General features: G+C 32.9%; 3 protein-coding genes across 4 annotated transcripts in view; 1 reads left to right on the top strand and 2 right to left on the bottom strand.

Moving 5' to 3' along the window:
- LOC105335741 (EGF domain-specific O-linked N-acetylglucosamine transferase) overlaps positions 1-20,107 on the top strand; it is a 132,809-nt gene that overhangs the window by 84,502 nt on the left and 28,200 nt on the right. The gene's annotated exons all lie outside the window — the stretch shown is intronic.
- Positions 9,134-11,376, bottom strand: LOC136269567 (E3 ubiquitin-protein ligase TRIM71-like). The gene is made up of 2 exons (XM_066081908.1): positions 11,285-11,376; positions 9,134-10,854 (listed from the first exon to the last, which is right to left on the bottom strand). Exon 2 carries the CDS (start codon positions 10,845-10,847, stop codon positions 9,183-9,185), a length of 1,665 nt encoding a protein of 554 aa, XP_065937980.1. The 5' UTR covers positions 10,848-10,854; positions 11,285-11,376; the 3' UTR covers positions 9,134-9,182.
- LOC117682162 (uncharacterized) overlaps positions 13,786-20,107 on the bottom strand; it is a 39,647-nt gene continuing 33,325 nt past the window's right edge. The window contains exons 1-2 of one of the 2 annotated variants that reach the window (XM_066081906.1): positions 15,903-16,030; positions 13,786-15,493 (exon numbers count right to left, since the gene is read on the bottom strand). In XM_066081906.1, the coding sequence (XP_065937978.1) occupies positions 13,822-15,486 (1,665 nt within the window). In that variant the 5' untranslated portion in view covers positions 15,487-15,493; positions 15,903-16,030 and the 3' untranslated portion in view covers positions 13,786-13,821. Of the gene's footprint in view, positions 15,494-15,902; positions 16,031-20,107 lie in introns of those variants that run through there. The other variant, XM_066081907.1, reaches the window with a different exon arrangement.

The following is a 20,107-nucleotide window of genomic DNA, read 5'->3' as shown; positions in this document are numbered from 1 at the left end:
TTTTTTGTTCGTAAAGAAAGTGCAGACTTGTACTTAAAACTTTTTAAAGTTTGTTTGTATTTCAGACAAATGTCACAAAGTAAACATGTTGTATTGTTATACTTTCATGTTAAATACTGAAATCTGATTGGTTTAGACGCAGTTTATAATCCGTTCTATTACCCTCAGCGTTAGCTACACACTTAGTAACGGGTAACATTACGAATTGTTACATGCCCGAAACTTATGCGCGTATGGTTCGCCGTAGAATTCAAGTCATTTCTTTTTAAAAACCCAGTAAAGTTTCTTTAAAATCAAGACATTCAGTATAATAAAATAAATAGTGCCTGTTTGGGAGGATAACAGTTCAAATTGACCCCTCGAAAACCATTGTCGACCTCCGCTTTGCGTAGGTTGACAATGGTTTTCGAGGGGTCAATTTCAACTGTTATCCTCCCAAACAGGCACTATTTATGTAATGTACATGTAATTATAACTAGAGTAAAACACGGTTATATCGGACACGCTTGTAATGAATTGACACTTACATTGAAGTGATTTTGTTATAAGCATGTTTTACTGTACCTGGTACAACTGGTTGATTCCTTTTTGTCAATTTTGGTTGTATAAAGACTGATGATTATTATCAGCAAAGGGTAATCACTAGTTGTAATTCCTGATTGATTCCATGGACTGTATAAATTAAAGCTACTTGTGATTATTTGAGGGATCCAATAAACAAGGTTGTGAATTTAATTTACAATTTTTTTTCTAACATAAGTTCCAATCAGTGTCCGACAATTTTGTTTATCCCTCCGCCATGAAATGGCTGGTGGCATATAGTGTTACCCTGTTCTGTTATTCCATCCTTCTGTCATTCCATCATTTACTTTTCAATCATTATCTTAACGACTGTTGCACAAATTCAACTCAAATTTGATTTATAATTTCTGTAATAAAACGAATGTTATATCAAATTTGGCATTTGAAATTTTGGCCGCCTGCAGGGGCATTCGTGGCTTTACAACCCATCAAGTCTTATCAAATCTCATTATACTTTTTATTTCTTAATTATAAGTGTAAAATAAAAATGATAAAGAATAGATTTATTTGCTAGTATGCAATATACAACAAAGGCATTTGTTTAAAACAATCTATAGAAATCCACAATATGTCCATGTCTATGCAAACAAAATCTTTCAAAATTGCTAAATTAAATGTTAAGTTGTACTAGTGCATTTATTGTTAGAACACTTAGGTGGCAGGGGACAGGTTTTTTTTTATACAATTCATTGTAGCCAAGGGATGCATGTCTTCGGAACTCTGTAACTAGAATTTCCTCAGTTCCCATTCAGCAAAAATACCTTTAATCCACTCTTTATAAGGCCAATCACCATCTTTTGAAGAAAATTATTAGTCAAAACCTGTAAAATTCTGTACATACTGGTTTTTATGAGATTTTGACCCTTTCATATTTTGCTAATTTTTCATGATTTTTCAGCTTTTTAGACCTCCCCCAGCGAATTCCCTGCAGAGGGTTGACCTTCCGTACCGCGTGCATGTTGCACTATCACATGTCAGAAACTTACCGGTGTATAGTTTACAATGTCCCATCCACCTACTTTTCGTGTTATTTTACCTCCCGTCTGTAACTTGCAATTTCACTGTGTAAAGTCAGCACAACAGTCATAGCCGCAGGTTTCGCATTTTACTTCTGATTCTCATGTACCTAACATAAGGGGCCTACATATTGCATATCAATTTCAATTATAGACACCCCTCTAACTAATGATAATCATTAAAAATCATTTCATGAATTTTAGCAACACTCATAAGCCTTCAAGTACAGCAACTCTCAATTTTTCAAAAATATTGACGGGTACTTTATTCGAAACTGTCCCTTGCTACCTTTAACATACACTAACATTCTCTAAAAAGTCATCTTGTCTTAAAATTAAAAGGCTTATGCTATTCTGAGAAAAAGTACACCACATTTTGACAATTCCATTGAGGTTTAAGAAAAAATATGGACATTTAAGTGAACCCACCATTTCCACTTTCCTCTATTTAACACAGATTCATAGGGCTCTCCATAAATAAAGCATCTTTACCTAATCTTTTAGAGGTCAACTGTTGTTCAACCTCCTTAAATAAGAAACCTTATTCAATACTACATACATTTGTTTGATATTATCATGATAAAAGCATCACATCACTTAGAAATCCCTCTACATGTATACCCTCCCCCTATCTTTTGATTTTTACAAGAAGGATTAGTTTGAACACTGTAACCTAATATTATGAAACTTTTGGCAGTTTCCTTGAGTCATTTCTTACACATATTTGAAAACAACCATCACTGATATTTAAAATTGATCTTTTTTGGCAAATGGATGATTTGTAGCATTTTTATTCACAAAAAGTCATGTCGCCATACATGTGATTTCTTGTTTTCATGAAAAACTAAGCCTATAATCATATTTAGTGGATATCTTACATATTCTGGTTTCTAGTCTCCTTTTAACTTTGCTAAATTAGTAAGACCTACAAGTGTGATGTGTGCGTTTAATTAAAATGAAATTCATACACACCCGGGTACCTGGGGATGGATGAGAATTCCATGAAAAATGTTCAAATTTTACATGTTTTTCTACATTTTTGATGCATATATACAATAAAATGGTAAAAATATGTTGTTTTTATTCATTTCAAAGGTAATTATCATAGCAGATGTTATTTCAAGGTCAAATGTACATTTACATATCCTACATGTAATGGTAATGGAGTCCATTGGAAAGAGGGGGTGGCTTTTTCAATTCTGTAAATACATCTAAAATACCATTTTTTGATAGGTAGGAGCAAAAACTTGAGTTTTATGACATATTGTATACTTTGATAACTGCATTTGTCTACATGTAAAGTTCACTTGAAATAAAAATATGCTGTTTTAAAAATATTGGGTGATATAAGTTTGGTGGCTTAATGTTATTTCATAAAATCAGACAGCAAAATGCACTACTGAATTTAAAATCCACTGATATTCCCAAAAATTGACTGACATTGTCTGACATCTACTGTATAACCACTGTACCCTACTGTTAATCCACTGTACACCCACTGTACAGAGCTACTGTACCACACTGTATCCCACTGTACCCCACTGTACAGCGCCACTGTACTCCACTGTACTCCACTGGACAGCACAGTACCTACCCACTGACTAGCACTGTACCTCACTGTACACCACTGTACGGGGCACTGACCAGCACTGTACCCCACTGTACACCACTGAACAGGGTACTGACAAATACTGTACACCACTGTAACCCACTGTACCTAGTATGTTTTTATAAGTTATTATGTTTAAACAATGAATTGAATATTTACTTTATTTGAGACCAAAATCTGGATTTGTTTTGATTCTTTCATATTGCTTACAAGAGAGAAAATGGGCTTCTATTTCTTTAAGTTCATATACAATGTATAATTACATGCGCGGTCAGAATTCTTTCCAGGGAAAGGGCAGGGATACTTATTTTCTGACATATTTTGGATAGTTGTGCAATGTAAGTTTTAAAAAAATTGAATTATCCTCTGACCCCCCCCCCCCCCCAATCTTCCGATCCACGCATGTATTTATCTAAAAACATGGAATCCAATTATCATACAAAATATAGCAACTTATTCAATAAAAAGGGGGAAATATTTTTATATATTTCAAAATCAATGTTTTAGTAACTAAATATCTAGTTGATTTTTTTTTACAATGAATTTCATTTAATCAATATTGTCAAATAAATATTAGTATATATGTTACATTAAAGTTTTAGAATTAAGAAATTTAAACTATGAATTACAATTTATAGATAGTTTTAAATTATCTGAATTTTAAAACTTTAATGTAAGATATATGTGGAGGAGGGACAACTTTTTTAACGATAAAAAATTATTGCTCAACATACTGACTTTTTTTTCAAAAGAGAGAAGATAACTGCTCTGGACTTTAAAATGTCTTTGAAGTTTTACTTCACAGGAAGATCAGCGAGTCAGTATCTGTGTATAGTATACATACTTTCAGTAGATCAAAAGGTGTGAATGTCCCAATATTCAACCTTGTAAATTGTCAGTCTGACACCTTGTTCAAGATATTATGTAATTCCCTTATAAGGGTATTTGTGGTCTTATGGATTATTAAATCCATTTGAAATATATTTTTTTTAAAACATAACATGTATGAATAAACGAAATACTCTTTATATTAATCATTTTAGATGCGTTTTTTCTATTATTTAAATCAAGTCGGATATTAAACATATTAAACATTTATAAATCCTCACCCCACCCCCCCCCCCCCCCAACAGTCGCTGCTATCAAAATAAGTACTGTGTTAAATTAAAAATGAAATATGGTGATAACGAACAGTGTTCAAATAATATTTCACCCTATTACGGGACTTTTAATTATATACTTTTGAATTTGAACACTGTTCATTATCAACACATGTAATACATCTACACGTATCTTCTCTTGCACAGCTAAGAATGTTGCCATGATATACATGTAGTAACAGTTTTAATAAGAAAAAAATATACCCCCTCCTTCCCTCTCTCTCTCTCTCTCTCTCTCTCTCTCTCTCTCTCTCTCTCTCTCTCTCTCTCTCTCTCTCTCTCTCTCATGTTGTGACTATTCTCCTCCAAAGTCAGGAAGGCATACATAAGCCCCCCCCCCCCTCCCCGAGCGCGCAATATTTTTGCTGCATCACAATTTAATTTTAGCATCCCTCCAATTATAAGCGACACCTTAATTAATAGGCAAACATGTTTATTTTCTCTTTCCGTAATAAGTGAATTGTATAAGGGTCGGATAAATGAGAAAAATAGTTTTATTATTCAGTAATTGAAAATACGCAATTTTTTTTGAATCATGTTGAATGTATACGACCTAATAAGTTTCACGACGATGAATGAGCATGCAGCCCAAAACATGCATACAAAATTTTCTTTTTTAAAACAAACTTATGAGCTATTAAAGCTGTATATACTAATAATACACTCAATTGGAACTTGTTGCACGAAAACGTCACTCCATGGAAAACGAACTCCATTAGTTGTCATCGTATAATGGCTGCCTTTACATTCAAGTGAATATTTTTACTGATCGTATGGTTTTCTTATACAATTATATTTGTTAAAATTAACGTCTTAAACAATGTCAAGTGCTAAACACAATGAACTGAGTTAAATCTTTAAAGCAGAATTAGTTTACTGATTTTTTTTTATTGTGCTTTACACACGTGCTCGGACGACATTTCCGTATAAAATCGCTTCGTATAGTCATTAAAACAAAAAGATATTCAAACTATGACGAATTCTGACTAATTATTTATATCTTGTGTAATATTTGCTTCCTGTGTATAGTGATTAGCAGCGTTCACGATCCCAGGTAGACTTCCAGCCCCGGAGGATTTCACACCTCTAGAAATTAAGCCCCGCCCTCACCTGAGATTTACCACCCGGTAAAAAAGTTCGGCCTTTAAAACGATCTTTCGTTTTTTCTTCTGTTTTTTTCTTCATTTACTGAAACCAGTATATTGTATCATAGCAAATATTTCAAATCTTCTATAAAATCTCTCTCTCTCTCTCTCTCTCTCTCTCTCTCTCTCTCTCTCTCTCATGAATTTTCTAGTGCTAAAACTTGAGGCCCCGAGTCAGAAAGGTATAAGCACGTTAAAATCCCCTTACGGCATCACAACCGCCACTTCCAACATAGATTTTATTGTACGCTTGCAAATGACACCAATACAATATTGTCAGAAAGTGATATACCTGTAATCTCTCTCTCTCGCTCGCTCGCTCGCTCGCTCGCTCTCTCTCTCTCTCTCTCTCTCTCTCTCTCTCTCTCTCTCTCTCTCATTATACAAAAAAGTGTGTAGCGTAGGGCATTTTATATATCTTATTTCTTATACATTTAAAAGTAAATCATATATTAAGAAAACTGTACAGCTACGCATATTACAACATGTTACAACCTTCCTTGATTTAAATCCTTCCTTATATTTCTTGCTGAAATTAATGATACAGTTAATTACCGCTTAATATGTCACTGTTTATGTTTAAAATTTATAATGTATTCTGCAGTAGGTGTTATTTAGTAAAATTAAAACCTGACATTTGCAATGTATATTTTAATATTTTAATCAAAAGAAATCAATTAACAAATGAGCTAGAAACTCGCACGCTATCTTCACAATGTACCTGTGTAGTCAAGCGGGCAGTCATGATATTTAGACATGTGTACAAAGAAACAAGCATGGATATATTTTGTGGATTCTGTGTTTAATTGACTGTTTTTAATGGCTAAAACACAGCTTATGAGACACAGAGAATCAACAACCCGATCATTTAAACGAGGGCTTGTCATATATCATCAATAAGAAATGATTATGTAACCTTGCTGGTGGGGGGGGGGGGGGGGGGGTGTTTTCGAATGACTGGCAGAATGATCATAATGACATGTACTTTTTTGATAATCAGATTCAACATGTAAAATTCAATACTTCCACCTTATAGCTAGGGAAATTATCATAATTTTATGATCGTAACATTCAATAACAGTAGACATTTATTAATAAAGAAAACGTATTGAATAAATTTAACAACCTGTTGCATTCTTCTGTCAAGTTATCTGTATACATAATGATAATGCTATATACAGCACAATAAAAATAAATATCGAAGAAAAAATATAAACTGAAGATTTAAAAATCTGATTTTTCTCTCAAATTAATAGTACAGTGGGGTACAGTGATGGTCAGTGCCCGGTACAGTGGCGTACAGTGGAAGTCAGTAGGACTGTACAGTGGTGTACAGTGGAATACAGTGCTGTTCAGTAGAAATGTACAGTGGGAAACAGTGGGGTACAGTGGAAGTCAGTGAAATGTACAGTGAAGTACAGTCAATGTACAGTGGATGTCAGACAATGTCAGTCAATATTTGGGAATAACAGTGGATTTTGAATTCAGTAGTGATGGCTGCAAATTCATAAATTTAATGATTTAAATGATAAAAAGTGGTTTAAAGTATTTATTCTTATCTCAGTTATTAACTTAAGCCTATCAATTGTCATCAGGATAGGAAATACCTACTCTCTTAGCCAATTTACTCTAGTGGTGGTCATTCTACACATTTAAGAGGGAGTTACCTCCCTTGAATATTTTAGCTAATACATCATGTAATGACATCTATAGCCAAGAAAATCATCCATTTTCACAAAATGTATTACTTATGGTACAAAATCCACTCAAAATTACAGTTAAAGGAGAAATATGAAAATACCATGTAGTCTTGAAGGTGGCAGGGGACAGTTTTTTTGATACAATTCATTGTAGCCAAGGGATGCATGTCTTCGGAACTCTGTAACTAGAATTTCCTCAGTTCCCATTCAGCAAAAATACCTTTAAGGAAGGAGTCTTTTTATTATCAAACATACTTCTTATAATAAGAAATGCATGAAATGTTGACACAGTCAAACGGATCATATTACTGAATGATTCTATCAGTTTAATTAAATTTGACCTTTTTGTTTTCGGATAAAGGTCAGGTCAAGGTCACTACCTTTTTCCTCAACGTAAAGAGTGATAAAAATAAGTGTAGCTCTTTATAGTTCTGTAGAGATTTGTTTAAGATTTGAAGATTCAAATCTTCAATGAAATCATAGACCATGAGAGTGTCTATCAGCTTATACTACTAAATAGGAATAAATATTTATACTAAAATTGATATTGCTTAGCCCGCATTTCCTCTAATTTTCTTAAATTTTGAAGAAATTTTGATTATTTTTTTAAGCTTCCAATAATAAAATATTTCTACTTTTTATGTATCATAAAGACTTTATATAAAGATATAAATTGACAGAAAAGCTAATATATTGACCGTTTCATAAGAGAGAAAAACTGATTTTAGTGATTTTTTCACAAAAATCAATGTATAGAATGGGCGCTTTAAAAAGCTTATAAAAATATTATTTGATAGGCAAATCATATTTTAAAAACATATTCTGAAACCCAAGTATCATATTATTAGTTCACATTACTAAAAAAAAATCCAATATTATTGTTATTGTTTTTAAAATGCTAAAACAGACTCATTATATATATATAATCTGCAGCAATTCTGAATTGCGCAACATGTGATATTTTCCTACGCCAAAAATATAGTCCTTGTTCCATTCTAAACATTGATTACATTTTTTTATGCCAAGTTGTATGATAGTAAAAAAGAAAGAAAAATATACTATTTTAATTTCCTTTCATCTTGATTTAATGAACTATTAATCAAATTTACGTTTGACAAGTCGAAAACCAGAAAAGACTCCTTCCTTAATTCACTCTTTATAAGGCCAATCACCATTTTTTGAAGAAAATTATTAGTCAAAACCTGTAAAATTCTGTACATACTGGTTTTTATGAGATTTTGACCCTTTCATATTTTGCTAATTTTTCATGATTTTTCAGCTTTTTAGACCTCCCCCAGCGAATTCCCTGCAGAGGGTTGACCTTCCGTATCGCGTGCATGTTGCACTATCACATGTCAGAAACTTACCGGTGTATAGTTTACAATGTCCCATCCACCTACTTTTCGTGTTATTTTACCTCCCGTCTGTAACTTGCAATTTCACTGTGTAAAGTCAGCACAACAGTCATAGCCGCAGGTTTCGCATTTTACTTCTGATTCTCATGTACCTAACATAAGGGGCCTACATATTGCATATCAATTTCAACTATAGACACCCCTCTAACTAATGATAATCATTAAAAATCAGTTCATGAATTTAAGCAACACTCATAAGCCTTCAAGTACAGCAACTCTCAATTTTTCAAAAATATTGACGGGTACTTTATTCGAAACTGTCCCTTGCTACCTTAACACTTGCTGAAGTATTTATTTCTATTTCCAAAATGTGTGTACTTAATGCTAAAACTATGCCATTCACTATATAGCATTGTCAAGTAATGGGGGAGCGTGGGGTATGTGAGCTTGTTCACTTTTTCTTTAATTAATAGTAAATGAAGGGATATAAATAATCAATTTGTATAAGGAATGTATTTTTAAAAAAAAAACCCAGCAATGAACATCAATATACAAAGAAAAATATGGATGGTCACATTTGTTTTATTCACATCTCATTTTATCAATTGATGATGTCTATTTTAAGTATTTGGTTTTCTTTACATTCCCTTTGTAATACTCACACACAAATAAATTGTCATTATTGTCCACACATAAACCATAGGGATACTTCAGATCACAGTTATCAATGTAACGGAGAAACTGTCCATTCTGATCCAGAATGTGGATACGGTGGTTTTCATAGTCTGCTGTAAGGATATGACTCTGACTGTCTGTTGCAATACCCCTAGGTTTAAATGGTTTGTTCTTGGTAACTGAAGGATGATCAGTATATCTCCATCTGAGTTTCCCATCCTTATTAGCCACAACTACTGCACCAGCCGCCCAGTCAGCTACACAGATGTCATGGTTTCTGTTCTCAGTGATTAATTTTGTATAGCCATTCCCAGAGTACAGGTGTTTACCTTCATCATCAAATTGAATTGTTTGTTTCTCTGAAGATCCCGAGTAACGGACAACTTTGGATTGAGTGTAATCAACACTGAACATGGTAACCAGGAGATCACCTGTAGAGGTGACACACAGATTACCAGGTCTCCATCCCTGTAATCTGATCAACTCTTCTGTCTGTCCATTTCTTACTTTATTCACTGTCCTTGGTGACCAGTCAGAGTACAGAAGATACCCATCACTGTCTACGGCTATACCATAAGGAAAACTATCTGATTTTGTCTGGATTGTGTGGAGGAGTGAACCTTTAATGTTGCAGCATTCGATAACATTGGTCTGTCCACTCGTCCATATTATGCCTTCATTCAGACAGGTAACACTGCAAAGATGTTCATGCCCAGTCTGTATTGTGCAAAGAAACTCTGGTTCATCCAGGCGTTCTCTGACTGTAGTGTTTGGTTGGTTTAGCAACGAGATATTGTCTTCCATGACTGTAGATAATGGGGTGATCTGTCCAACCAAACTATACAGCTTTTTACGGTCTATTGGTTTTGGAATGAATGTTGGCAGTGATACCTGAACCTTGGGTGGAATCTTGATAAACTCACTAATCCTAGAACTGTATTTAATGGTAGAAGATACCTCTGTGGATTTCTCAATTTCTCGTATGGCCAATAATGATTGTTTTATGGCAGACTGTACCTGTTTGATTTCAATCAAGTGTTTCTTTAGAATATCTCTGTGTTGCATTTTTATCTCGTTAATTTTGGTTTTCAGTTTGTTTATGATGATGTCGATTTCTCTATGCCATTGCTCTCCTTGTTTGGACATTATTGTTGTTAGTTTTTCATACCCTACATCCAGGTTGGCAAGCGTTTGTTCCAATTCCAGAGTAAGTTTTTCATAAGTAGGAGAAATATGATTTTCTAACTCTTTAATGTCTTTTTTAATATCCTCTTTCATTTTATTGTAAACTTCTGTTACTTCTACAAAGTTATGTCCTTTGTGCTGTTTGGATGCAGTGCAGGAGGAACAAACAAAGATATTGTTACAATCCTGGCACTGTAATTCGCAATTCTTATGCGGATGTGTTTCACATTTCGGATAAACTAGGGTTGATCTTCGTTCCACGAAAGGCACAATTGCATGTTTTTGATATCCATCTGAAATGTGATCTACTACACAGGGCTTGCAAAGGTTGACATGACAAAAGTCACAGTAGCTGTGTACTATGGCGGTCTCACAAAGGTCACATCGGGGCACATCCTGGGCACTAGAACGAGGATCCATCTTTGATCTTTTAAAAAAAGAAGAGTTAAAGATTTGTGTTTTTCTTTTGTTCAGTGATGTAGATAAAAGTTTTGCATTTAATAGTGTGCAAACATACAGTTATACAGTGTAAGGAATTTACTTTGCATGCAAGATGGTTTAATAGATTTCTTTATAAAAATTACTTAAAATCCCCCTTCGTGTTTTTTTTAGTCGGACGTTGATACAAACCACGAAGCATATTTCAAAACTACTGCCTTTTTTATAATACTATAACTCATTACTTTATAAAACATAAAGCTGATATTTTTAGGGCATAAAGTTGATTATACAAAACATGATTCAAAACGAAAGTGGTTTAATTTGCAATAAACGTGATCAAATGACATTCTCTTAGTTACATGTGGCAATGTAAGTAATGATTAAATGAGTATGTAATTAACGATAAGAATACCAACCTTGTTTACAAGAGAATTCACAATCCCTAACTGTCTGACAGGCGTGACACAAACATGACTGATCCTGTTCTGAATGCAACCACCTGATCGGGGTTGAAAAAAACCTACAAGAGTTACGTCCCGTTCATCGCTTTCGCCATTATCTGGCAGTAAGTTGATATAGCAGTCACGTTGCAGATTGCTTAATTTTTAATGGAAACAATTTTAACACATATGATTTTTTTTTATCACGGAAATCAATCAATTTAGATATTGATATTCAATCATTTTTATCTAAATAAGACAATTCACGCGATTAAAAGAAAATGCTACAAAAAGACAAAATAAAACTCGTTGTTGTAGCGTATTGATCTGTAGATATAGAAAATCATATGCATGATCAGCACTGCGTTATTTAATTGTTCAACAAAACATTTGGCTTTCTATGAATAGTCATTTATTATTTTGTTATTAAACAAAGAAGTTTCCAAAAACTTCAATACCAGTATTAGGTAAGACGTTCATTATATCAAAGTTAAATGTATTTGATTTCATATTTTTCAGAGTTTATCATGCGGTAAACTTTATTGCACTTATATTTATTTAATAAACTACTGATGTGCCAAATGAATTTCTCAGTGGTGAACGTCTGTTAAATACTAGTATCCAAATGTTGTTTAGCAGACAGCCAGCATTGATTCTATCTTCATACATAAAAAATATAAACACCATAGAATCCTTTTTTTAACACAACAAAATAATGTAGGACATGATTATGTGAAAGAAAGTGCAGACCCAATAGTGTACTTATCTTGTACTTTTTAAAGTTTGTTTGTATTTCAGACAGATGTCGCAAAGTTTACATGTTGTAATGTACTTGCAATTATAACTACAGTAAAACACGGTTATATCGAAGATGCTTGTAATGAATTGACGCTTACAGTGAAGTGCTTTCCATTCCCTGTGACTTTTTTACGTGTTGTTAACTGTATTGATATAACGAATTACTCTAATGATGAAGCAAAATCGCCCGTTCTTGGCACTTCATTACAAGCGTGTTTTACTGTACCTGGTACAACTGGTTTATTCCTTTCTGTCAATTTTGGTTGTATAAAGACTGATGATTATTATCAGCAAAGGGTAATCACTAGTTGTAATTCCTGATTGATTCCATGGACTGTATACATTTAAGGTACCTGTGATTTTTTGAGGGATCCAATAAACAAGGTTGTGAATTTGATTTATCATTTTTTTTCTAACATAGTTCTAATCCCTGTTTGACAATTTTTTTGCCTCTGTCATGAAATGGCCGGGGGCATATATATGTAATGTTAACCTGTTCTGCTATTCTTTCAGGCACGTAGCATGGGGGGTTGGGGGCTGCCCCCCCCCCCAACTTTTTTAAAGAAACTTAAAAGTCAAATTGTAGTTAACAGTATTTTTGCTTCCCTTCCCCCTCCAGGATTTTCAGGAATTTCCTGAGGACTTTCAGGATATTGGAAAGGAACCTTTTCCCATTTTTGTTTTGCTTCTCAAGATTTTTTGGACTAGTCTGCCCCCCTTTCAAAAGCGATGCTACGTGCCTATCTTTAATTCCATCCTTCTGTCATTCCATAATTCACTTTCCGATTATTATCTCAACAACTGTTGCACACGTTCAACTCAAATTTGATATAGATATGTGTTACAGGAATATACAGGTAACAGTTTGAATTCAGTTCCGCTTTGATGATTTTTTAAAGAGTTATCCCTCTTGAACTTAGGAAAAAATTATTAATTCTTACTTTTTGCTTTCTTACTTTTCAAGAGATTCATATTTTAAGATGATATTTCATGTAAGTTCAATTAATCAGAAAATACAGGTCAAGTTCGAATTTGGTTTCAACGCGATGATTTTTGACGGAGTCTCTTGAACTTGAAAATGAGTAATTTTCGGGGAATTGTAACGTTTTCTGCATTATAAATGAAACAAATATCATACTAAGTTTGGCATTTGAAATTTTGGTCCTCTGCGGGGGCATATGTGGTGTTATGACACACCTAGTATAATCTAATTTCATTATACTTTTTATATGTAAATGTAAAATAAAAAGGATTTAGATTGGATTTATTTGCTATAATAGTATGCTATAGTACAACAGAGGTACTTGTGTATGATAATCCATAGAAGTCTACAATATAGCCTATTGTATATTCAAACAAAACTTCAAAATTTGCTTAATTAAATGTTAATTAATTACTAGTACATTTATTGTTATAGCACTTGACACTTGCTTGAGTATTCATTTCCATTTTTAAATTTGTGTATTTAATTATTACTCTCACATTCATTATGTAGCATTGTCAAGTAATGGAGGGGGGGGGGGGGGCGTGAGGTATGTGAGCTTGCTCACTTTTTTTTAATTAATGATAAATGAAGGGATAGAATTTAAGAATCATTTTGTATAAGGAATGTATGTTATAAAAAAAACCTAGAAATGAAGATCAATATAGAAAGTAAAATATGATTAATAATCTTATTTGTTTTATTCACATCTCATTTTATCAATGGATGATATCTACTTTAAATATTGGAATTCCTTTACATTGCCTTTGTAGTGCTCACACACAAACAGACTGTCATTGTTGTCCACAAATAAACCAGAGGGATACTCCAGATCACAGTTATCAAAGTAACGGAGAAACTGTCCATTCTGATCCAGAATGTGGATACAATGATTGTGAAAGTCTGCGGTCAGGATATGACTCTGACTGTCTCTTGTGATACCAAAGGGTTCAAATAGGTTGTTCTTGGTAACTGAGGGATGACCGCTGTATCTCCATCTGAGTTTCCCGTCCTGATTAACCACCACTACTACACAAGCTGCACTGTCAGCTACACAGATGTCATGGTTTCTGTTCTCAGTGATGTATTTAGTATTGCTATTTCCTGAGAACAGAGGTTTACCTTCGTCATCAAACTGAATGGTTCGTTTCTCTGAAGATCCTGAGTAACAGACAACTTTGGATTGAGTGTAATCAACACTGAACATGGTAACCAGGAGATCACCAGTAGAGGTGACACACAGATTACCAGGCACCCATTCCTGCAGTCTGATCAACTCTTCTGTATGTCTATTCCTATATTTATACACTGACCTAGCTTTCCAGTCAGAGTACAGTAGATACCCATCACTGTCTACGGCTATATCATAAGGAAAAATACCTGATTGTGTCTGGATTGTGTGGAGGAATGAGCCTTTAATGTTGAAGCATTTGATATCTCTAGTCCTTCCATTCGTCCAAATCCTGTCTTCTTTGTGAAAGATAACACTGCATAGATGTTCATACCCAGTCTGTATTGTGGCAACAATCTCTGGTTCATCCAGGAGTTCTCTGACTGTAGTGTTTGGTTGGTTTAGTAACGAGATATTGTCTTCTGTGACTGTAGATAATGGGGTGATCTGTCCAAACAAACTATACAGCTTTTCACGGTCTATTGGTTTTGGAATGAATGTTGGCAGTGATACCTGAACATTGGGTGGAATCTTGATAAACTCACTAATCCTAGAACTGTATTTAATGGTAGATGATACCTCTGTGGATTTCTCAATTTCTCGTATGGCCAATAATGATTGTTTTATGGCAGACTGTACCTGTTTGATTTCAATTAAGTGTTTCTTTAGAATATCTCTGTGTTGCACTTTTATCTCGTTAATTTCGGTTTTCATTTTGTTGATGATAATGTCGATTTCTCTGTGCCATTGCTCTCCTTGTTTGGACATTGTTGCTGTAAGTTTCTCATATCCTACATCCAAGTTGGCAAGCGTTTGATCCAATTCCAAAGTAAGGTTTTCATAAAAAGGAGAAATATGACTTTCTAACTCTTTGATGTCTTTTTTAAGAACTTCTTTCTTTGCCTTATAAACTTCTAATACTTCTGCAAAGTTATGTCCTTTGTGCTGTTTAGATGCAGTGCAGGAAGAACAAAGAAATATATTGTTGCAATCATCGCATTGAAATTTGCAATATTTATGTGGATGTGTTTCACATTTCGGATAAATTATGGTTGATCTTCGTTCCTTGAAAGGCACAATTGCATGTTTAAGATATCCATCTGAAATGTGATCTACTACACAGGGCTTGCAGAGGTTGACATGACAAAAGTCACAGTAGCTGTGTACTATGGCGGTCTCACAAAGGTCACATCGGTGCACATCTTGGGCAGTAGAACAGGGATCCATGGTTGTTCTGTTAAAAAAAAATAAGAATTAAAGGTTTTGAATTTATTTGTTCAATGACATTAATAAAAGTTTTGCATTTTTAATCTGCACACATACAGTAACACAATGGAAGGAATTTACTTTGCATGTAAGATGATTTTAAAAAAAATAATTTCACTTAAAATTCAGCCTCCCCTTCAGGGTTTTTTAATGCAAACTACTGCCTTATTTCATAATTCTATAAATCATTAGTTTATAAAACATAAAGCTTATATAGTTGCGTTTTTAGTGCATTATGTTGATTATTAATACAAAACATGATCAAAACGAAAGTGGTATAATTTGTAGTAAACGTGATCAAATGACATTTACGTAGTTACATGTGGCAATGTAAATAATGATTAAATGAATATGTAATTAACGATAAGAATACCAACCTTGTTTACAAGAGAATTCACAATATCTAACTGTCTGATAGGCGTGCCCTAAACATGGCTGATCCTCTCTGAATGTAACCACCTGATCGGAGTTGAAAAAAACTACAAGAGTTAGTTCCCGTTCATCGCTATTACTGTTGTCTGGCAGTTGACCAAATTTTAGCTTTTTTAGCAGTCTGGTTGGATATTTCTTAATTTTCATCGAAGAGTTGTAACGCATATTTTTTTCTCAATAAAATAAGTCAATTAAAATAGCCATTCATTTTTTTTCTAAATAAGGCAAATCCCGCACAATTGAATGAAATGCTACAAAAAGACAAAATAAAAATGTAGCGTATTAATAGATCTGTAATTATAGAATATCATATGCACGATCACACACTGCGTTATTTAATTAATCAACAATACAGTTGTTTTTCTGTAATAATTGTTTTGTCATGAAACACAGAAGTTTCGAAAAATTTCAATCAATAGTTTAGATGTTCATTATATTAAAATTTAGTGTAAATTATTTTATATTAATTATTAAAGTTGAAGAAGCGATGAATTTAATTTTATAAGCACTAATTTATGATGTACCAAAATCAATTTGTTGGCCGAGAACTTCTGTTAAATATCCCAATGCTGTCAATCAGAAAATTTGGTTGATTCTTTCCTCATCCTTGAATTACTTAATGCATTAATTTGATATGCCTGTTTTTGCATACGTAAGAATCTTAAACACAGGAGAACACCCTCTTTACACTAAAAAATGCAGAACACAATTATGTGAAAAATGAACAAGTTTTTAGAATTCATGTCAAAACCATTATAATGCCATAAAACGATTACTGAGTTGCCTCTCGATAAATATTGTCTTAAAATAAACAAATATCGATGATACAAACAAATATCTGCTATTAAATATAACAGCAGAGAAAGAGTAGGATTTTTAAAAAAAATCATTTTATCTAAATCAGCGGTACTTGTAAATCAGCAGTAAAATAAAAATAGTGTAAAACGGATTTTGTGTTTTGTTTTAGACAGCAGCCTACAAATATTAGTACGTGTAGTACACAAGCATTACAAAAAAAGGCGGAAGAAAACAGGTTAGGAGAAAAATGTCAAGTGTACATGCACATGGTATTTGTTGACGTATACTTTTAATTATGAATAGAAATTTAATGAATCTATAATACCTCAAGCAATTTCAGATTTATATAAATGACTTTTAACTTATATAATAGACAAGTTTTGATTTTTTAAGTTTTTTGTTTTAAAAGCATTGCAATTTAATATCGGAAAAAAAAATTATGATAACTGGAACATCTTAAAACTGTATATATAATGATGTTTTATTTTCTTTTTTCAAGTCATTGTCTAAGATGAAATTATTATTAGAAAGGCTGGATATTTTAGAGTTCATTAGCAGCAGTACTGAAAAGTGATATTTAATACTTTACAAATCATTATTTTATACGTATCACAGTCTGGTCCGCTTTTCTTGTTTTGAAATGTTGTAAGCATGCACATTTTCTTCCTAAATAAGATAAAGTTATATCTGTTCCCAAATTTAGGAGAGCTTCGAGACACAGACTTAAGACTAAGACGTACTAAGACGTACTTATAACGCACAACTGTCCTAACATAGCTTATTGAACATGTCTGCAGATATATTATAATTCTTTATTAAGAAAAATAAAAAGGTCAAAAACAAGGTCAAAACTATACGTAATTATGCTTTGTTTGTACGATCATCATGGACATGTTGTATAAAGATAAGTCATGTGAGACTCCAGAAATTCTATCGGGGAATGGAAAGGGGGGGGGGTGGGTTCCGATGGATTATTTTTCTTGGCGTGGGAGGGGGGGGCACTTATTCCCTTTTCTAGAACCTCCCCTCTTCCTAAGATCTCTGCATTTAGTTTTATAACTACCATCACTGTGAAAAGTGTCTTTCAATAACACTACTGGTGTAAAATATCAACAGACAGATCATGGAAATATAGATTTCACATTAAGCTTGATGGCAATGATGGGTAAAACCTTTTCTATTCTGTAACTATATCATTACAACTCCTAAACTCAAAATATAGTTAATGTTAATCGTAAGCGTTCTTTTTGCTTTAAGGTAACTCCATACTCGAAAAATTCTCTGATGAAAGTTGAAAAATAGAACTGATTTCAACTTAATATACTTCAATTTCATCAATTATTAGAAAAAAAATACATGTCATTACACTTTTTGAGATGTCTGATAAACATGAACTAGAGCATATTTTAGCATCAGAAAACCGTTCTTTTTTGTTTAAAGTAAAATCTTTGTAGACAGAAACCTGTTTATCTTTTTTTTAATTTTATTGTCAACTGTGTTAGAAAACTAAAACTACAAACACATTTTGAAATTAGTAGTTGGGATTAGAAAAATTATAGCATTTAGACATATAACTGAGAGAAAAGACAGAAAAAGAGTTATTTTCCCTCAGCATAGACAAAATGTATATTAAAAAAATGGAAATTTAGGATAAAATTAAGCTGCAAAAATATCTTGAACTTAACAGTATTCTAATTACATCCATGTGATTAGATTTATATAAATAAATAAAACTGTCTTGCACAAATTTTTAAGAATTCAAAGTTTAACAATAAAGTATGACATCACAGAACACTGGATCTACTGCAGTGTTCAACACAATATTGAAAACAATTACAATGAAGATAAAATATAATACTTTGATTCAGTGAGTTTTATATTAATCTATAATAAACCTGCTGGGGTTTATGTTTAACCTCCGACCTTGACGTCAGAACAGTCTCTAGTAGGTCACTTGTCTAAATATCACTGTTCTAACTCCAAAAACCTTTATCATAGCAAACGTTAAAACTTTCATTTGCTGACTAGTTTGAAAGGTAATGCACGTGACTATAGCAGGTTTGTAGACGATGAAAATGATTGCACTGTATTAACCTATCGATACAGTGCGACTTATGAGAGTGTACCGAAGTCACGTGAAAAACAATTATACCAATATTTTGAAAACGTCCAATCTACTCCTTTAAATTTGGCAAAATTTGTTAAAACGGGGTTATTCTTTTTCAGGTAATATACGACGTAGGTTCTATTTTTATACAAAATGATACAATTTTTTTTTTACAAATTTGTTACAGCTGTGGGTCGTTTCTATTGGGGAGGGGGTCATTATCTTTCTTTACACCGGCGTTACACCCCTCCTCCCCCTCCTAAAGAAATACAGTCAAGTTTCAATCATGCAGTGCAATTAAAATTAATATTTCAATTATTGTAAGAGTATTTTTATGGTTTCATGTCATTCTACAAAACACAAATAGCTAGGAAGATATTTTCACAATATCGAACGAAAAGGGAAAAAAATCTATAACCTTCAAACTTTTATTTTATAAACGTTATCCATACGCTTTAAAACGAGATTTTTTACTTATATCATTTTTGGCTGTTGGAAACTAGTATAATATGTTTAAAAATTTTGTTTTTATTAAAAAATAACAAAACCGGTACAATCACTGTTAAGTGTAAAAAGCAATTTTGGTGAGTAATAATCAATCGTAACATTAACAAAATTACAGTCTTTGTGCACATACATTCAAATATTGATACATAAATTCATTCTTTCTGATGTATTTTTAATATCAAAAACAGGTATCTAGTTTGATACATCCAAGAATTGTTTTAGTTTTTTTGTCCTTCATTATCTTTCCTGGTAAAACGGAATATTTGAATGATATATCGGTATTGGGATTGTAAAAATATGTTGCATTGTGCTTAATCGGTGTCGTGCTTTTCTGATGAGTTTATCTCGAGGAGAGTGTAAAATAATATATATTATTTACCTGCTATGGCGCTGTGTAATTTCCCGTTGAATTGCTTGTCATAATCTGATTTATAAATGACATAAAAATGAGGACAGCAAAAGTGGTCGTCATTTTCGGAGAACCCCTAGAATTAGAAGAAAATAATAGGCAAAACACACTTTTAATCAGTGGTTTTCCTGAAATTCTTTTTGATTCATTATAAACAAGCATGCAATTTTCGATAATTAAGAGAAATATTCTGATGGAATAATTGCTTATTTATGAATATTGATTAGTAAATACATGACGTCTCATTATCAATAATAAAGAAACGTTTTAATGTAAAAACTTAGCGACCACACCTTTAAAAAAATGACATAAATATCTTATATTAAACT

This window comes from Magallana gigas, chromosome 4 (assembly GCF_963853765.1).
Source record: "Magallana gigas chromosome 4, xbMagGiga1.1, whole genome shotgun sequence".
Taxonomy (NCBI): Eukaryota; Metazoa; Mollusca; class Bivalvia; order Ostreida; family Ostreidae; genus Magallana; species Magallana gigas.
This window is presented reverse-complemented; position numbering and strand designations above follow the sequence as displayed.